A 19,538-nucleotide genomic window follows, 5' to 3' on the forward strand; every position below is an offset into this window, starting at 1 on the left:
GTAGAGGGGTGGGGGCAGGATGAACAGGCCTTGAGTGGAGGGGTGGGGGCAGGATGAACAGGCCTTGAGTAGAGGGGTGGGGGCAGGATGAACAGGCCTCGAATAGAGGGGTGGGGGCAGGATGAACAGGCCTCGAGTAGAGGGGTGGGGGCAGGATGAACAGGCCTCGAGTAGAGGGGTGGGGGCAGGATGAACAGGCCTCGAGTGGAGGGGTGGGGGCAGGATGAACAGGCCTTGAGTAGAGGGGTGGGGGCAGGATGAACAGGCCTCGAGTAGAGGGGTGGGGGCAGGATGAACAGGCCTCGAGTAGAGGGGTGGGGGCAGGATGAACAGGCCTCGAGTAGAGGGGTGGGGGCAGGATGAACAGGCCTCGAGTAGAGGGGTGGGGGCAGGATGAACAGGCCTCGAGTAGAGGGGTGGGAGCAGGATGAACAGGCCTCGAGTAGAGGGGTGGGGGCAGGATGAACAGGCCTCGAATAGAGGGGTGGGGGCAGGATGAACAGGCCTCGAGTAGAGGGGTGGGGGCAGGATGAACAGGCCTCGAGTAGAGGGGTGGGGGCAGGATGAACAGGCCTCGAGTAGAGGGGTGGGGGCAGGATGAACAGGCCTCGAGTAGAGGGGTGGGGGCAGGGTGAACAGGCCTCGAGTAGAGGGGTGGGGGCAGGATGAACAGGCCTCGAGTAGAGGGGTGGGAGCAGGATGAACAGGCCTCGAGTAGAGGGTTGGGGGCAGGATGAACAGGCCTCGAGTAGAGGGGTGGGGGCAGGATGAACAGGCCTCGAGTAGAGGGGTGGGGGCAGGATGAACAGGCCTCGATTAGAGGGGTGGGGGCAGGATGAACAGGCCTTGAGTAGAGGGGTGGGGGCAGGATGAACAGGCCTTGAGTAGAGGGGTGGGGGCAGGATGAACAGGCCTTGAGTAGAGGGGTAGAGGCAGGATGAACAGGCCTTGAGTAGAGGGGTGGGGGCAGGATGAACAGGCCTCGAGTAGAGGGGTGGGGGCAGGATGAACAGGCCTCGAGTAGAGGGGTGGGGGCAGGATGAACAGGCCTCGAGTAGAGGGGTGGGGGCAGGATGAACAGGCCTCGAGTAGAGGGGTGGGAGCAGGATGAACAGGCCTCGAGTAGAGGGGTGGGGGCAGGATGAACAGGCCTCGAGTAGAGGGGTGGGGGCAGGATGAACAGGCCTCGAGTAGAGGGGTGGGGGCAGGGTGAACAGGCCTCGAGTAGAGGGGTGGGGGCAGGATGAACAGGCCTCGAGTAGAGGGGTGGGAGCAGGATGAACAGGCCTCGAGTAGAGGGTTGGGGGCAGGATGAACAGGCCTCGAGTAGAGGGGTGGGGGCAGGATGAACAGGCCTCGAGTAGAGGGGTGGGGGCAGGATGAACAGGCCTCGATTAGAGGGGTGGGGGCAGGATGAACAGGCCTCGAGTAGAGGGGTGGGGGCAGGATGAACAGGCCTCGAGTAGAGGGGTGGGGGCAGGATGAACAGGCCTTGAGTAGAGGGGTGGGGGCAGGATGAACAGGCCTTGAGTAGAGGGGTGGGGGCAGGATGAACAGGCCTGGAGTAGAGGGTTGGGGGCAGGATGAACAGGCCTTGAGTAGAGGGGTGGGGGCAGGATGAACAGGCCTTGAGTAGAGGGGTGGGGGCAGGATGAACAGGCCTTGAGTAGAGGGGTGGGGGCAGGGTCAAGCTGACAGGAGGAAGCATTAGACTTAGTGATGAGCTCAGAGACAGAAAAGGAGTCAACAGGTGTGAAACAGGTCAGCTTTGTGATCAGAGAAGGAGAATCTGTAAAGGAGAACGGCTGGGAAGCAGAAGAAAAGAGGCTGTAGATCTGATTAATTTTCTTGTCAAAAAAATGTAGAAAAGCCAGAAAATTCAGGTGAATGGGGGCACGCTGATACAGGAGGATGGAGGAGTTCGAAAGAGAGCTTTTGGCCTAGACTCAGCATTATTTATGGTGGAGGAGTGGTAGTTGGAGCAGGCAGTGTTAAGGGCATCCCTATATTTGTGGGTGTGTTGACTGTAAAGTAGAGAGTGGACAGTAAGGCTAGTTTTTTTATAAAGGCGCTCAAGACACTGACCAGTGGCCTTCAGAACCCTTAGTTCAGGGGTAAAAAAAGGGGCAAAATCATTAAGCAGTCCAGAGACAGTGTCATTATAGAGAGAAACCATGCTCTCAGGGGATGATGGGTTATGTAGGTCAGGCAGGCCTGAAGACTGAACAGATTGAGATTGACAGACCTAATATCACGATAGACAACAGGGATTTCTCCGCAGGGGGAGGAGTAGAAATATGAAAAGTACATTCAATGAGCTTTTGGTCAGAGATACCAGAGACTGGACCGGAGACAGAGATATCATTCAAACCAGTAGAGCAGAGTAGTGTATTGTACTGTAGTTTACTGTATTGTGTTGTATGGTACAGAGTTCTGTGTTCATCTCTGCTCCTTCTCTCTCTGTATCTACAGTGACTGTGTTTCTATCAGTATCTGACCTCAAGCAATCCCACAAAACTGTATTGGACGCAAAACTATAGGGGGAAATGCACATGGAAATTGGGCCCTAATACGGTTGTTGCCGCTCATTGTTGGTTCACGGGTACCTGAGGGTGATCCTGCCTGGCAGATTCTTCTGGCTTCAAAAGACTCAGTTGAATTGGTGGTTGCCCCCATTCACACAGTTGGAAGTATTGCGTATCTTGACTTTAAAATATCTGAACACCGTGACCGGTAGATAGAAAAATACGGACCTCTGGTTGGTGTATGGACAATGCGCTTCGAAGCTAAACGCAGATTTTTCAAGCAAGTTGTGAAGCGGAGCAACATTTTCAGAAATGTGTTGTTGACCCTTTCTACAAGATGGTGGCATACCACATGCATTCAGACGTGGGAAAACCGGCCTTGTGTGCCACAAAAATATCTGTAATGCCTGTAGATGTTCAGACGTTGAGACATACAGGAGGCCTTAAGAAAGATGTCACCACTTCTGTCAGTTGTGCAGCTGGCCAACACTGTTACCTACTCTGGAGCAAGGTAGACTGTTGGGATGGTCTTGTCTTATGGCTCTACTATTTGTTTGCATTTTAGGTAATCGAAATAATATTATTTACATTTCATAGCGGGGCGGCACGGCGGCACGGTGGGTGGCGCTGTTGCCTCACAGCGAGGAGGGCCTGGGTTCGATTCCCCGACCGGGTGACCGGGGTCCTCTCTGTGTGGAGTTTGCATGTTCTCCCCATGTCTGTGTGGGTTTCCTCTGGATAGGCTCCAGCACCACCCCCCCGTGACTCTGACGGAGAAGCGGCTTAGAAAATGGATGGACACATTTCATAGCACTTCTATTGCACATTACTCTGGTAATAGTGCAGTGGTGCAGTGTGCGTTTTTCATGATTTTGTAGCAGCTTTGACACTCGTGGTCTTTTAACTTATTAAATTATGCAAATGTATACAAACTATTTTCAAACTATTAAAATGGAATGAATTCAAATCTAAGTATTAAGTAAAATAATTGAAGTACATCAAATTGGCAAATAAATACTTGTATTTAATTGTTTGAATTAATGAATTAATAATTCAATTTTTAACAGTCAAATTTGATTGTTTGATTAAGTTGCATGTTTCTGGTTGTAGTATATATCCTCACCGTTTATAAGACGGGTCTTGAATGTAGTGGTAAGCATAGTGCCACCTAAATCTTAGTCAAATCCACCGTAGCAGCTTGAGCACCATTTGATACAACTCGCATCATAGAAATCCCAGATTCAGCTCCTGTCACCTTCACAAAGAGGAAGAAACCTTGAGAGGAACCAAGACTCAGAAGGGGAACCCGTCCTCGTCTGGTCGACACCGGATAGCAAACATTATTAGTATGAAGTTTTATAGTAAAGTGGGAAAGAGAAGATCTGAGGGTGAGGACTGCACAGCGCTGTACAGCAAGAAGCTCAGTGGTGGTCAAACCGGTCCAGAAGGCTGGTGAGCAGCGGCACCAATCAAGGCAGAAGAGGCAGCAGCATCAGACGCACAGGATGGGCAGCTGATCAGCTCGGCAGAGAAAGGAGAAGAAAAAAAACAGAGTTAGTACTGTAAAGAGTGGCTGACCACAGAGTCAGTTCTGTAAAGAGTGACTGACCACAGAGTCAGTTCTGTAAAGAGTGGCTGACCACAGAGTCAGTTCTGTAAAGAGTGGCTGACCACAGATTACAGTATAACAGAGCAGCAGAGACTCCAGCAGGTCTAGACCTGACAGGGAGACTAATCACCAAAGGCTCCACTGTACAAGTGAGTTTTTAGCCTAGACTTAAAGACTGAAGCACAAGAAGCCTGCTGATCAGAAGTCTGCAAAGAATATAAAAAACCCCCGAAAAGCAGAGGATGCCCAGCAGGAGAGGATGAAGAAAGTCAAGAACGTGAAGGATTGAGTTGCTCACTGAAGTAAAGAAAAGGGACAACGACAAACTGATACAAGAACAAATGGCCAAAACATCTGCGCACAGAAGACCCGACATCATCAGCCAGACACCCAGCATAGAGGACATTAAAGCCAGATGGCCTGCTCTGTTTAAGGCATCTCATGTGAGGTGCAGTGTTGCTTAGACTTGCATGCTGTTCAAATATATTCCCAGTCCACGTCTAACGACGGCACTAGTGTGTTTTCATATTGAGCTTTTTAAAATGTGTAAATTATTCTTATCAACTTTTAATCATTTACTATTTATCCTTCTTTTACATGGTTATGTAGTTTATAGGAAAATTATTCTCAGGCAGTACCGACATTGACGTTTTGTGATTACTAGAGAAAATCAGGTTGAGGTTGAAGCGACCGCAGTGAAAGAGTTTTTTGGTCTAGACCCCCACAGGACCACCACAGAGCAGGTGTTATGTGGGGGGGTGGACGACTGCAGTCACACTGACAAGGTGGATGTGTGTAGTGTGTGTTGGGCTGGTACATGTGGATCAGACAGCCATACTGCTGGAGTTGCTAAAGACTGTCCACTCTGTTAGACACTCCTGCTGGTGTTGCTGCTCCACCTTGTAGATGTAACGTCAGAGATGACAGCTCATCTACTGCCACACGGTTTGTGTTCCTCTTGTCCTTCATCAGTGCCCACAGGACGCAGTGCTGAGAATGATCAACCACCCACATAATGCCTGCCCTGTGAGTGTCCATGGGGGTCCTGACCACTGAAGAACAGGGTAATAAAGTACACAGAGAACCAGATGGACTACAGTCTGTAAGTGCAGAACTACAGAGTGCTCCTATATGGTCATGATACAATGGACAAAAGGATAGATCCAAAGAGGGGGCTTTAATGAGCTGGCTGTTATTTCTAGTCATCTTTCCAAGCTGCTGAGTTTTCTTTCTGTGTGTAATCGCTGTCCAGTGTTTGAAATGAATTGACCAACTGGCAGATTTCATTATCCTTCAGCTTAACCCAGGACATGTATTACTAACAGAGGCAGCTATGACTGAGCCCTTTAGGGCAGAATTACTTGGACATACACGCCATTATTAAGACTATCTCCAAACTCAGAAATGAGCAGGCCTGGGACGTTTTGTGGATAAAACTATTTATTTTCTTGTCCCAAGGCTTTGGAGTTGAAGGAATGTGCAGTTTGGACCTTCTCCTTCTCCTTTGGCTCTACGCAGCATTCTTGCTGTTTCAGGATGCTGATGGAGACGGTGTGTAACAGGACCTTGTAGTACAAAAGATGAAAATCTACCAAATCCAGACAGAAGCTTCAGAGGGTACTGCAGACTTTGGTATTGTGGTAGAAGGTGGGAAAGTTCTGACTGGTCTGGGTAACGTTGCAAGGGCTTGCTCCATGCCTGTGGGATTTGCATATGCAGTGGATCTCGCTTATCCCAAGGAGCTCAGGTACACATTCGAAGTCTTTCAGAAACTCCTCCTTGAGCTGGATTGTTTACGGCTCTCTCCAAAAGGGAATAGCCTCAGGAATAATCTACTGGCTTAAGACAAGGGACTCACGTAGAGTGAAAGGAAATCGAGTGACTCTCAAAACTTTTACATTATGACCTGTAAAGCTTTGGTAAATGCACACGTTTTTGTTCAATGCAAGCTTCATCGTTCAATTTCCCAACTTAGTTAATCTCCTGTTTCTGGCAGTCCAGATAGTCATCAGACCATTCTGAGGGAAGATCCTTTGTTTCTGATTTAATATTGGTACAGACAGCTGTTTGTATACATTGTGATAGTGTTGTGTAAAACGTGAAGTTCTAAAACGTTACAGGTTGTACAGATGAATAGGACTGGCACTGAGTTTAAAATGAGTTTATACGTTTTATTTTATTTAGGAAGTCCAAATCAGTTTTATTAAGCTTATATCAATTTCACACAGATCATGAGTAACTGTAAATCAATTTTCTCCAGATATTGACTAAATATAAATAAATTCTGATCAAATGCTTATTAAATATTAGTGCATTTTCCTTAATTAATTTGTGTTTAATAAATATTTTTGAGTAATATTAACTCATGAATTGGCAGGTTCTTACTAAATCCAACACATTTTAAACGGTTGCTTTTATTGGTATGTACTCATTTTTTTGCTTACATTTAGTTCACTTATTCAATCAGTTTTAATCAAAATTTAACTAATTAAAATCTACTCAATTATATTACGTGTCACTTTGTTGCCATCATTTTTTTTACGTAACCAATGTTCACATTTTTCACAGTGCTGGTCTCACCTCTACGCGAGGAGCTTGATGTGAACCTGTCAAGCTTTGGGCGCGTGGGAGATAAAAAACCCTGAGAAATCTTTCAGTGACGGGAGAGAGAGGCCGATTTCTCCTGCCGAGCCGAGCATCGCTTCACGCTCGCTGTATGGTGAAATGGTTCTTCAAATTGCTGGAGAATGTGATGCATATGGTTCTAGATACACTATATTTGCAAAGGTTTTCACTCCCCCATCCAAATCACTGAGTTCAGGTGTTCCAGTCACTTCCATGGCCACAGGTGTATAAAGCCGAGCCCCTAGGCCTGCAGACTGCTTCTACAGACATTAGTGAAAGAATGGGTCACTCTCAGGAGCTCAGTGAATTCCAGCGTGGTACCGTGATCGGACGCCACCTGTGCAGCAAGTCCAGTCGTGAAATTTCCTCACTACTAAATATTCCACAGTCCACTGTCAGTGGGATTATAACAAAGTGGAAGTGATTGGGAACGACAGCAACTCAGCCACGAAGTGGTCGGCCACGTAAAATGACAGAGCGGTCAGCGGATGCTGAGGGGCATAGTGACTCTAGAGCAGTGGAGACGTGTTCTCTGGAGTGACCAATCACGCTTCTCCTTCTGGAAATCCGATGGACGAGTCTGGGTTTGGCGGTTGCCAGGAGACGGTACTTGTCTGACTGCATTGTGCTGAGTGTAAAGTTTGGTGGAGGGGGGATCATGGTGTGGGGTGTTTTTCAGGAGTTGGGCTCGGCCCCTTAGTTCCAGTGAAAGGAAGTCTTAAAGCTTCAGCTCCAAGAGATTCTGGACAATTTCAAAGTGAGAACCATTTCTCACTCTGTTGTATATAAGGTTCTATATACATTCACAGCAAAAAGGGTTCTATAGAGTACAAAAAGGGTTCTTGGGTTTTTAACAAGTGGAACCCTTTTGAAAAAGGATCTGTATAGAACCATCTACAGCAGGTTCTCAATCAATCTGAAGAGCCCTTCCATGATGCAAGGAACCCTATAATTATGCAAAGGGTTCTTTGAGTCTTTATGGTTCTATATAGAACAATGTTCTGTACTAAAGAACCCTTGAAGAATCATCTTTTAAGAGTGTGGAACCAAAAAGATGCTATTACAGGCTTGCCATTGTAACAATAGAAGAATGGTTTTGGTGCTATATAGAATCATTTTCAAAATGGTTATACATAGAACCAGTTCACCATGCTAAGAACTATCTAAGCACTCTTCAAAAAGATGGTTCTTCAATGGTTCTTTAGTGAAGGCAGTGGTTCAAGTCGTAACTGTAAGCTCTACGTAGAACCACTTGCATGCTTAAATTCTTTGCATGGTGCAATGGTTCTATGGATTGTTTTAGGATGTGTTGGATGTGGTTCCAGATAGAACCAAAAAGAGTTCTGCTATTGTTACAAGCCTGCCATCATGACAGTGAGAGAACTCTTATTTAGAACCACATGCAGCACATTCTCCATTAATCTGTAGAACCATTTCACCATGCAAAGACCTAATTAAGCATGCGAATGAGTGTATATAGAACTTGCTGTTCTATGGCGTTCCCTTTACTAAAGAACCCTTGAAGAACCATCCTTTTAAGTGTGCATGTGTCTTTTTTTCTCCCCTGACGCCGAACAGTGAATAGCCTGCTCCTGATCTCCGTTCTGACCGGAAATGAAATAAACTTTTGCACATATACGCTCGTGTGCAAAAGTTAGCGCACCCCCGGTGGACTGACCTGTTGACTGTAAGTAAGTGAGCATGTTCTCGCCGGAGAACGCGCTCCTGTAAATGAACAGCTATTAAGCTGTGGCACTCTGTGTGTAATATTGTGAACTGATTAATTAAGCGGTGATTGTGCATTAAACCTAATTTTCACCTTGAAGATCATCAAAAAAATGTCATTTTACCGACTGCACTTTTACACGCCACCGTCTACGCATGGTACGGAACATAAACAAACGTCGGAGATCCCTAATGTATTTCATTTCCAGTCACAACAGTCATTAAATACAAATTACTCAATTTTCAGCATCAGCAATAAAATCCAGAAACTCTGTTTAACAGAAGATTATGACTAAATATCACGTCGGGTGTTTCAGTATTTAATATCTTTACCTTTAGTACAGCTTCCATTCTTCTCAGGAGACGTTCCAGCGGCGTCTGGACATTAGGGGCTGGTGGGGCCTGGCGCCACCAGGTGTCGCTATGGAGCACTGGACGACATGGTCAGTAATCCAGTATAACAACTAATATGTGTGTAGTTTTTCTTTGTAACTAACAGTGTTGTGTGTTTATTCCATATGATAATGACAGGCTTCCTAGCTCTCCTAGCAGGCTTGGTTTGGTGAGCGTGGGGCTGGTCAGCGCTCGTCTGACCAAGTGAGCAGTTAAAAACACTCTGCGTTCGACCACATCCAATCACATTGGCCCCATGCTGACAGCAGCCAATAAAACACTATACATTTACATACATCCAGCCATTTATTGACGTTGTTTACGGTGTGGACATTGCTACGCAGCTAGCCGCTGTTCATCATCAGATGTGGTACTCGCAATAGCAAAGTTTAGATATTAAACATTGGGGAACAAATCAGCCAGAGGGGTTCAACGTCGGTTAGTCTGGAAAGGACAGAAACGGCTGCTTCAGTCCAGAGGGGTTCAACGTCGGTTAGTCTGGAAAGGACAGAAACGGCTGCTTCAGTCCAGAGGGGTTCAACGTCGGTTAGTCTGGAAAGGACAGAAACGGCTGCTTCAGTCCAGAGGGGTTCAACGTCGGTTAGTCTGGAAAGGACAGAAACGGCTGCTTCAGTCCAGAGGGGTTCAACGTCGGTTAGTCTGGAAAGGACAGAAACGGCTGCTTCAGTCCAGAGGGGTTCAACGTCGGTTAGTCTGGAAAGGACAGAAACGGCTGCTTCAGTCCAGAGGGGTTCAACGTCGGTTAGTCTGGAAAGGACAGAAACGGCTGCTTCAGTCCAGAGGGGTTCAACGTCGGTTAGTCTGGAAAGGACAGAAATGGCTGCTTCAGTCCAGAGGGGTTCAACGTCGGTTAGTCTGGAAAGGACAGAAACGGCTGCTTCAGTCCAGAGGGGTTCAACGTCGGTTAGTCTGGAAAGGACAGAAACGGCTGCTTCAGTCCAGAGGGGTTCAACGTCGGTTAGTCTGGAAAGGACAGAAACGGCTGCTTCAGTCCAGAGGGGTTCAACGTCGGTTAGTCTGGAAAGGACAGAAACGGCTGCTTCAGTCCAGAGGGGTTCAACGTCGGTTAGTCTGGAAAGGACAGAAACGGCTGCTTCAGTCCAGAGGGTTTCAACGTCGGTTAGTCTGGAAAGGACAGAAACGGCTGCTTCAGTCCAGAGGGGTTCAACGTCGGTTAGTCTGGAAAGGACAGAAACGGCTGCTTCAGTCCAGAGGGGTTCAACGTCGGTTAGTCTGGAAAGGAAGGAAACGGCTGCTTCAGTCCAGAGGGGTTCAACGTCGGTTAGTCTGGAAAGGACGGAAACGGCTGCTTCAGTCCAGAGGGGTTCAACGTCGGTTAGTCTGGAAAGGACAGAAACGGCTGCTTCAGTCCAGAGGGGTTCAACGTCGGTTAGTCTGGAAAGGACAGAAACGGCTGCTTCAGTCCAGAGGGGTTCAACGTCGGTTAGTCTGGAAAGGACAGAAACGGCTGCTTCAGTCCAGAGGGGTTCAACGTCGGTTAGTCTGGAAAGGACAGAAACGGCTGCTTCAGTCCAGAGGGGTTCAACGTCGGTTAGTCTGGAAAGGACAGAAACGGCTGCTTCAGTCCAGAGGGGTTCAACGTCGGTTAGTCTGGAAAGGACAGAAATGGCTGCTTCAGTCCAGAGGGGTTCAACGTCGGTTAGTCTGGAAAGGACAGAAACGGCTGCTTCAGTCCAGAGGGGTTCAAGAGAAAACCATGGCTAACTGAGTGGAGCTAAAACACTCTTCTGCTGTCCTCGCCTGCCCTCGCTCTGCTGTCACTCGAATCCATTCATGGATTGGTGGACTCTGAGAGAAGGCTTTGTCGAGTTTGACCAGATGAAAGATTGTCGTGCGTCTTTTATTTTTGAGCAGTGACCATCACGGTGAGTCATTCTGCATCATTACATGCCGTGTTTTTCCTAAAGCCCGGAAAGCATGTTTCCCTGCTCTGATGTGTTGCTTTGGATATCGTCGCTGTCCAGTGAAGTCCATGCATCTCCATTTTTTACTTTTCTGCATCTACACTGTCGGAAAATTCCATGATTGGATGATTGAAAAGCTCCAAAATCGTTCAGAATGAAAACCTGTTCCATTGACAGTAAAGAACGTTACTCTCTTGGAGATGCTCGCTTTTCATTGGACAGTGACGATGTGCGTTTGCAGACCCCAGTGATCACTACTGCTAGATTGAATTGGTCACTGTGTTTGCATGCTGTGGAATTAGACCTCTACATTTAACCCGTCCGTGCAGTGAAACATACACACACACACTAGGGGGCAGTGAGCACACTTGCCCAGAGCGGTGGGCAGCCCTATCCACGGCGCCCAGGGAGCAGTTGGGGGTTAGGTGTCTTGCTCAAGGGCACTTCAGTAAAGGACTGTCAGTCGAGGGGATCGAACCGGCGACCTTCCGGTCACAGGGCTGGTTCCCTGACCTCCAGCCCACGACTGCCCCGATAACTTTAGCTTTGTAACCAGGCTTCATGAGATCTGATCTCACAATCATATCACTGGTATCCCCCCAACTCCTGCACCCTTGCGCTAATTTGTGACTGTGTGACTTCACTGATGAGTCGCTGCTGCCTCTAGTTTACTGTGCCCCACCAGGCTCTCAGTGCCAGAGGCTCCGCTGACACTTTCAGGTCCTCGAAGAATCTGCAGACATGCCTCCAAAGTTCAGGCTTAGAGGTTGAATCCAAACACATTCAGTGGTGTTGAGGTCGGGACTCTGGGACGACCATTGCTCTGGATGCTGTTGATCTGATGGGGCAGTTTTGGTGGTCTACTGCATCTTCCGGGTGGTTGTTAGGAAACTAGTGTTCTCTGTAGCTTTTAGTCCCTCTTTGAGCTTTGAAGATTTATGATCTATAATACTATATTATTATCATATTATTGCATATTATTACCATGTTATTATACTTTTATTATTCTGTTATTGTATAACAATCTTGAATGTATCTCTTTCGGGATTGTTGTATGATGACACTTTGTACACTTTGAATATGCAAATAAGCGAGAGTAAAACGTCACTGTACAACACACAGATTCTTATATTTACAGCCATTGTACTGTATTATCAGATTATTACGATATTATTACTATGTTATTATACTGTGTACTTGCTATTGAAATTTTATTTAATTATTACTATGTTATTATACTACATTGCATTAATGTATTATTGTTAAATAACAATCCCACTTGGTGGTCTACCAGATCTTATGGGTGGTCGTTAGGAATCCCATTTTCTCATTTGAGCTCTTATTATGCATCTAGACATATTAGTCTTTTATTATACTAGGTTAGTGTAATAAAGTATTGCAGTATTATGTAGTAATGTAGTTTATATATATATATAAACTACATTAATCATTACTTACTGCAGAGTAATGTATTCTGCAGTACTTATGGTTCCTAAGCTATTACACTATAAAAGTGCCATTATGTCTATATTATCTTATTATTACTATGTTATTATGCCATATTACGTTTATTTTATTATATAACATTACTGAATGTAGCCCCCCGCCCCCAATTCAGTGCAGCAGCCTAAACCCAGCCCCCTCCTCTGATTTGGGCCTCGTTTCTGTGAGGTGTTTCTTTCCGGGGAGGAATATTAATCTATTAATCGCCTCGCTTAATTACTGATCTGCTCATTTTGTTGGATGTTGTTGGAGAGTGTGCTGTACTGTGTCTCCAGTGGAGCTACACAAGAAATCAAACCCATTTCCCCCACTGAGCAGCATCAGAACGATCCAAAGGGGAATTCCACCCACATTTCAATTTATGGTAAAACAGTTCCCAGTGGTGGTGATGGGAACCAGACGTCCCCTCTAAAAGCTCCTCACAGTGGTGGTGATGGGAACCAGACGTCCCCTCTAAAAGCTCCTCACAGTGGTGGTGATGGGAACCAGACGTCCCTCTAAAAGCTCCTCACAGTGGTGGTGATGGGAACCAGACGTCCCTCTAAAAGCTCCTACAGAAAGTTCCTACATGAACTGGTTCTGAATTCACTGCCTGATGACTGAGACGCTGTTTTATGAGAGTTTAGAGAACTTCAACTCCATTCATGGTGGAGGGAGACATGCAGGGCGCCGTGCGGCAAAATAGTCCCCAAAGAAAACTCATTATTCCAGATTTTCCACTGTTTTCCATCATCAACATTCCATATAAGCTCAGAAGACTCGTGTAGGTTCTCTGGAGGTTCTGGATGGTAAATAAAGTGTCTATATCTGTGTTGTAGTCATGGCGACGCCTGGTTCCCATCACCACCACTGTGAAGACGTCTGGACCGCTTCTGAATGAGGGGATTTTAGAGAACGGGTGGAGTTCCTCTTCGTCCGCTCGGCGGGCTGTGCGGCTCGTGGCTCCGGAGTGAGTGCTGCGGGTTCGGGCCTCCGCGCTCCGCACATTCCCGCTAATTATCGGCTTCACCCCCAAAACTCTCATTACGGCGCTAATGAGGCGCCGCGCGCTCCGTGACACCGGGCCGCTCCATCTCGTTAAGGAAATCGCTCCTCGCGCCTGATTATTTTATTTGGGAGCGTAATTATATTTCTCTCGGATAAAGCACGAGCGCTAATCGAGTCCGCGCCGAGGGCAGCAGCGTAATTGGCGCGCGGGATGCGGCCGCGGCTGGACGCGCGAAGAGCGACGGACGGACGGACGGCACCCCACCATTACCAACCACCCACCCACGCACGCGCGCGCACCTGCCCACACAAATCCTCAGCCCGCCACTGTCACCGGCGCGCGTGGGATTTTGGTTTTTCTTCAAAAGGGCGTTGCTCGCGGATCGATGCCCCCCCCCCCAAAAAAAAACCCCTCTAATTGAGGGAATGCAGGCCACATCGTGTGCGCGCGCAGGTCCCTGATCATTCTTAACTCCCCACACCGCACCAGAGGGCCGGGGGGGGGGGGGGGGGGGGGTTCTCCGAGCTCCGAATTGCATTTGTGTTCTTCTTGTTGTTGTTGTTGTTGTTGTTTTCTTCCTCGGTGTGATGTTATTAAAAGTCACTCTTCATCTCGAGGGCGCGTGAAAATGTCTACTTTCCGCCCAGATGCGCCGCATTAACCGGCGGCGCGCGGATTTGTTTGTTTGTCTATTTTTATTTATAGGCGTCCAAAGATTGATGCGGGCTTGTTAGCGCAGCGCGCGCGGCTCCACAAAAGATGTGACTCAGCTCTGATTTTGATCCAGCCGCAATCACGCGAGCCTCAAGAGCGCGCGCAGGAATTTTTAAACCTACAGAAGAATTAAAGCTTCATAACAGCCTTAATAACGATCATATACAGTAATAATAACTGTTTCATATGTGTGTAATGACGTGTGAATATACCTGTAATAACAAAGCTGCCGCATTAACACAACAGTGATTACAATTATATAATAATAATAATAATAATAAAAACTATAATAATAAAAACAATTTTATTATTATTATTATTACCATTAACAATATTTATTATTATTGTTATTATTATTATTATTATTATTATTTGGATTATTATTATGGTGGTGGTGGTCTGTCTCTCTGTGTCTGTCTGTCTCTGTCTGTTTCTCTGTCTGTCTGTCTCTCTCCCTCTGTATGTCTGTCTGTCTGTCTCTCCCTCTGTCTGTCTGTCTGTCTCCCCCTCTGTCTGTCTGTCTGTCTGTCTCCCCCTCTGTCTGTCTGTCTCTCCCTCTGTCTGTCTCCCCCTCTGTCTGTCTGTCTGTCTCCCCCTCTGTCTGTCTGTCTGTCTCTCCCTCTGTCTGTCTGTCTGTCTCTCCCTCTGTCTGTCTGTCTCTTCCTCTGTCTGTCTGTCTGTCTCTCTCTCCCTCTGTCTGTCTGTCTCTCCCTCTGTCTGTCTGTCTCTCCCTCTGTCTGTCTCCCCCTCTGTCTGTCTGTCTGTCTCTCCCTCTGTCTGTCTGTCTCTCTCTCCCTCTGTCTGTCTGTCTCTCTCTCCCTCTGTCTGTCTGATCTTAATGAAAAATTTCGTGCTGAACAAAAACAAATAAAACTAAGGCGATTTCACTGAAAAGTCATTGTAATATTAATTATAATAATTAGAGCTCAAACAGCAGCTGATCAATAAATGATGCTTTAGGAAATCCAGTATTGATTTTTGGAAAATGTGTGAAAAATTAGCGCTGCTTTTGATTTGATTACTGATTTATTTTATTTTAGTTTCTTTCATTTATTCATTTATTTGTGATGTATTTCCTAAAATCGGTTTATAATTGTGATGAAATTAAGATTGAAATGATTTGTTTGATGTTTTATTAAAGTTTGTTGTTTTATTAATGTTTGATGTGTTATTAATGTTGTTATTAATGTTTGTTTGATGTGTTTTCAATGTTTGATGTGTTAATGTTTGTTTAATTTTTTATTAATGTTTGACGTGTTATTAATGTTTGTTTCAATGTGTTATTAATGTTTGTTTTGTTTTTAATTGATGTTTGATGTTATAAATGTTTGTTTGATGTGCTATAAATGTTTGTTTAATGTGTTATTAATGTTTGTTTTGTTTTTAATTGATGTTTGATGTTATAAATGTTTGTTTGATGTGTTATAAATGTTTGTTTGTATTTTTGTTTCATGTTGTGTGACGTGTTCATGTTTTGTGTTTCCTGTTATTTACTGAGCTGTTTGTCTCCGCGCGCGCGTCTTGTTTCTCCGCGCGAGCAGATTCCTCTCACCTTATTTTGCAAGCTCGCGCATTTTCCCCCCAAACGCCTCTAATAAAATGTTTTTGTTGTGTTTTCCCTGGTTTGTCTCGCGCTCCGCGTGTTTTGCAGCTAATCCCGGGCGCGCGCAGCTCCACCGGCGCGCGGAAATTCAATTCTGTAGTTTCGCGCGAAGAAAAACGAGCAGAATGAATGAACTGCATTAAAGCGGCCAGCGCGTGTCCAGCCGGTGCCGCGCGCGACTCCGCTCTTAAACCCACTCACAGGCAAAAATGAGTTGATCCTCCCCGCGCGCGGCGAAGCCGGAGACATGAAACGAAAAGAATGAAGGAAAGAGAGGAGAGAGGCGCGCGCGCGGGCGGTGCGCGCCTTTGATGTCTCTGTGGAAGAGATTCGCTGAAAAGCCAAACGCCGCGCTCCCGGCGACAAAGCCCGGAAAACCGGGTGCGCGTGCGCCATCAGTCACGGTCATGTAGCATCATAGTTACAGCAAAAAACGGTTCAGGCCTCTGCGCGCGCACGAGACACAGACAGGCCGGGCGGGCGCTCTCGAGGTACCGCGCGCATTTGCACCGCGTTTAAACACAAACGAGTCATAATAATAATAATAATAACAACAATAATAATAATAATAATAATAATAATGATAATAATAATAATCGTTATTATTATTTGCGCGGTGTGCTGCTGAAACCCGGATGGATGAGCGCTCTTCGGTCGCGCGCTCCTCAGCACCAAAACTCGCCCACGGCTGACCCCCCCCGCCCCCCGCCCCTGCCCAAAAAAGCCCCCCTTCTCTCGCTCGACCGCCTCCTTTGTGCTCCGCTCAAAACGCTCCATTCACCCCCCCAACACACACACACACACACACACACACCCTCTCTCTCTCTCTCTCTCTATTTCTCTCTCCCTCTCTCTCTGTCTCCCTCTCTCTCTGTCTCTCTCTCTCTCTGTCTCTCTCTCTCTCTCTCTCTCTCTCTATTTCTCTCTCCCTCTCTCTCTGTCTCTCTCTCTCTCTCTCTCTCTCTCTCTATTTCTCTCTCCCTCTCTCTCTCTCTCTCTCTCTCTCTCTCTCTCTCTCTCTCTCTCTCTCTCTCTCTCTCTCTATTTCTCTCTCCCTCTCTCTCTCTCTCTTTCTCTCTATTTCTCCCTCTCTTTCTCTCTCTCTTTCTCTATTTCTCTCTCTCTCTCCCTCTTTCTCCCTCTCTTTCTCTCTCTATTTCTCTTTCTCTCTCTGTCTCTCTTCTCCCTCCTCGTTCGTCGATGGTCCAGTTTGGGGGCAATTTAGCTCGCGCCCAGCCCGCCACCCGAATTACGCACCTCATTTGATTTCCTATCATTTACAATAACCCCCCCCCCCCCCTCTCACCCCCCCCTCTCACCCCCGCCCCACCTCGGGACTCAGCGCAGGCCTAATTCATCCTGATCTGCTCAATAATCTCCATAAAACGCGTATAGATTTTTTTGTGGGAGTGAGTATGTTGGGGGGGGGGTGTTGGTGGGGGGGGGGGGGGTGTGAGGTGAGAGAGGGGTCTGTAATTACATAACCGCCTAACGAGCTCGAGAATGAGCTCGAGATCATGTCATGGCCGAAGACTTGGAGGAGGAGGAGGCTCACTGTGGCTAAAAGGCGCTGGACATGATGCTGCTGGACACTGGAGTGGACACTACAGCAGGAGGAAGAGTCCTGCCCTGTTCATCAACATCATCATCATCGTCATCATCATCGTTATACTGTTATTCCATGGAATGTCTCTACTAACGCTCACGCGCGAGCTATTCACCTGCGCGCGCTGCTGCAGTCGCGCTCGATTAGGCGGCGTGTTTTAAAGCTTCTTTGAAGTTTGGAGTGGTGAAAAAAGGAAAAGGCGCCCGGATGAACTGGTGAAGGCTGCTTTGGTGAGTGGCTGCCCGGGCCCCGCTGACCGTGTCCGGCCTTCAACGCTGATTGGCTCTTATTTGAAGAAGCTCACGGGTTCATTCAACTATTAAGCGCCTCCCAGTTCCTCTAAAGGCCATTATAATGCAAGGGACCCTCCTCTTTAAAACCACAAACCGAATTTGCTTTCATTTAGCCCATCTATATCTGCTTTTTCCTTTTTTCATCCCTCCCTCCTCCTCTTTTTTCATAAGTCGTAGAGGGGCGCTCGGTGGGCTTTTTTTTGGCCCGAGCCTGTTCGGCCCCTGGAGCGGTGCGCGATGCTTTCGCACGCCGACCTGCTGGACGCTCGCCTCGGTGAGTTACCGGCCAACCCCGGTCTGCAACTCTACTGTAAGCTGGAGGACTCGCATTCCTCTTATTCCTCTTATTCCTCTTATTCCTCTTATTCCTCTAATTCCTCGCATTCCTCGCATTCCTTGCATTCATCTAATTCCTCTTATTCCTCTTATTCCTTTTATTCCCCTCATTCCTCTTATTCCTTTTATTCCCCTCATTCCTCTTATTCCTTTTATTCCTCTTTTTCCACGCATTCCTCTTTTTCCTCGCATTCCCCTCATTCCTTATTTCTTATTGTTGCTCTTATTCCTTTCCCCGTATTCGGCGGCGCGAGCTGCCTCTGTCTGTGCCTGAGCTCGTGGAGAAGGCTAATCATTATCATTACATTACTCAGTAATTTGATTTTGCTCTGATTCGATTTTGTTTGTTGTTGATCTGAAGAACAAACATCTCTTTCATCTCTTTCATCTCTGCATGTTTTCTTTTGGGTGCCATGTGCGCGCGCATGCTTTACTGCGCCTAAAACCCCCAAAACAACATCAAAGAAACGAAAATGTCCAGAAACTCATTTCTGCTTCTGACCTTCACAAATACAAACGCAGCTGTGTCCAGATGTCTGAGCCGGGCGCGTGCGTCTTTGCGCTTCCTCCGCAGGGATGAAAGATGCCGCCGCGGCCGAGCTGCTCGGACACAGGGAGGCCCTGAAGTGTAGGCTCGCCGGAGGAGCTGACCCCGCCGTGCACCCCGGGGAGCTCGCGCCGGGCTCGGACGCGGTGGAAGGCGCCACGCTGCTCCCGGGAGACGACATCGGCGTGGTGGGCTCGAACGCCGCGGGGGTGCCGGTGAACGGGAAGGAGCCGGACAAGCAGCAGCAGCAGCACCAGCAGCACCAGCAGCAGCAGCAGAACCCGAGCCAGCAGAACCCCCAGAAACAGAAACGACACCGCACGCGCTTCACCCCGGCGCAGCTCAACGAGCTCGAGCGCAGCTTCGCCAAGACGCACTACCCGGACATCTTCATGCGCGAGGAGCTCGCGCTGCGCATTGGCCTCACGGAGTCCCGCGTGCAGGTGAGCGGCTGCGTGGGCTGGTTAGGTTTCCGTGCATTCGCTGCTTTATTATTATTATTATTATTATTATTATTATTATTATTATTATTACTAGATCATTAGTAATACAGTACCAATGAGCGGACCATTTGAGAAGCTTGCCTGGAAGGACCCGTATAGGCTCGGGTTGATTTCACAATGGACAATAATAATAATAATAATAATAATAATAATAATAACAATAATAATCGCTCATATTCGCTAAATTTACATTCTTGATTTTTCATCGTGTTTGCGAATATTTTGGCGTCCATCTACGGCTCAGCGGTCAGGAAGGTTCCCTCCTGTTTCTGCGCTCCTCAGATGATTCAGGTTCTCCGGCGCGAGCCGAAGCGCTGACCCGCCGCGAGAGTCGCGAAACTGATCGCGCGCGATCGCACCGATTCACGGACTTCAGCTCGGCGATTAACCATCATTCGGAACTGGAGTCGCGCGCGCGGGTCCTCGGCTTCTGAAACGGCCCGTCACGATTTTAATAACAGTAACACTAATATCAACAACGGCGCGCGCGACTCGCTCAAATCCACGGCGAGATTTTTCTTCAGTGTTTTTTTATTTTCTTTCTCTTTTATGCAAATCAGCGTGACGGACGTCTCACAGGTGCATCCGTGAGCGATCAAAGCGCGAGCTTAAATCTTTCAGG

The 19,538-nt window shown here is 47.4% G+C and overlaps 1 protein-coding gene across 3 annotated transcripts in view; it reads left to right on the plus strand.

Moving 5' to 3' along the window:
* The first annotated feature begins 10,637 nt into the window (after positions 1–10,637).
* Positions 10,638–19,538, plus strand: part of otpa (orthopedia homeobox a) — a 17,791-nt gene continuing 8,890 nt past the window's right edge. The window contains exons 1-2 of one of the 3 annotated variants that reach the window (XM_037545830.1): positions 10,638–10,784; positions 18,441–18,856. In XM_037545830.1, coding sequence (XP_037401727.1) covers positions 18,443–18,856 — 414 coding nt within the window. In that variant the 5' untranslated portion in view covers positions 10,638–10,784; positions 18,441–18,442. Of the gene's footprint in view, positions 10,785–17,108; positions 17,841–18,440; positions 18,857–19,538 lie in introns of those variants that run through there. The other 2 variants (XM_037545828.1, XM_037545829.1) reach the window with 2 other exon arrangements.

The sequence above is a fragment of the Pygocentrus nattereri genome, chromosome 16 (assembly GCF_015220715.1).
Source record: "Pygocentrus nattereri isolate fPygNat1 chromosome 16, fPygNat1.pri, whole genome shotgun sequence".
Taxonomy (NCBI): domain Eukaryota; kingdom Metazoa; phylum Chordata; class Actinopteri; order Characiformes; family Serrasalmidae; genus Pygocentrus; species Pygocentrus nattereri.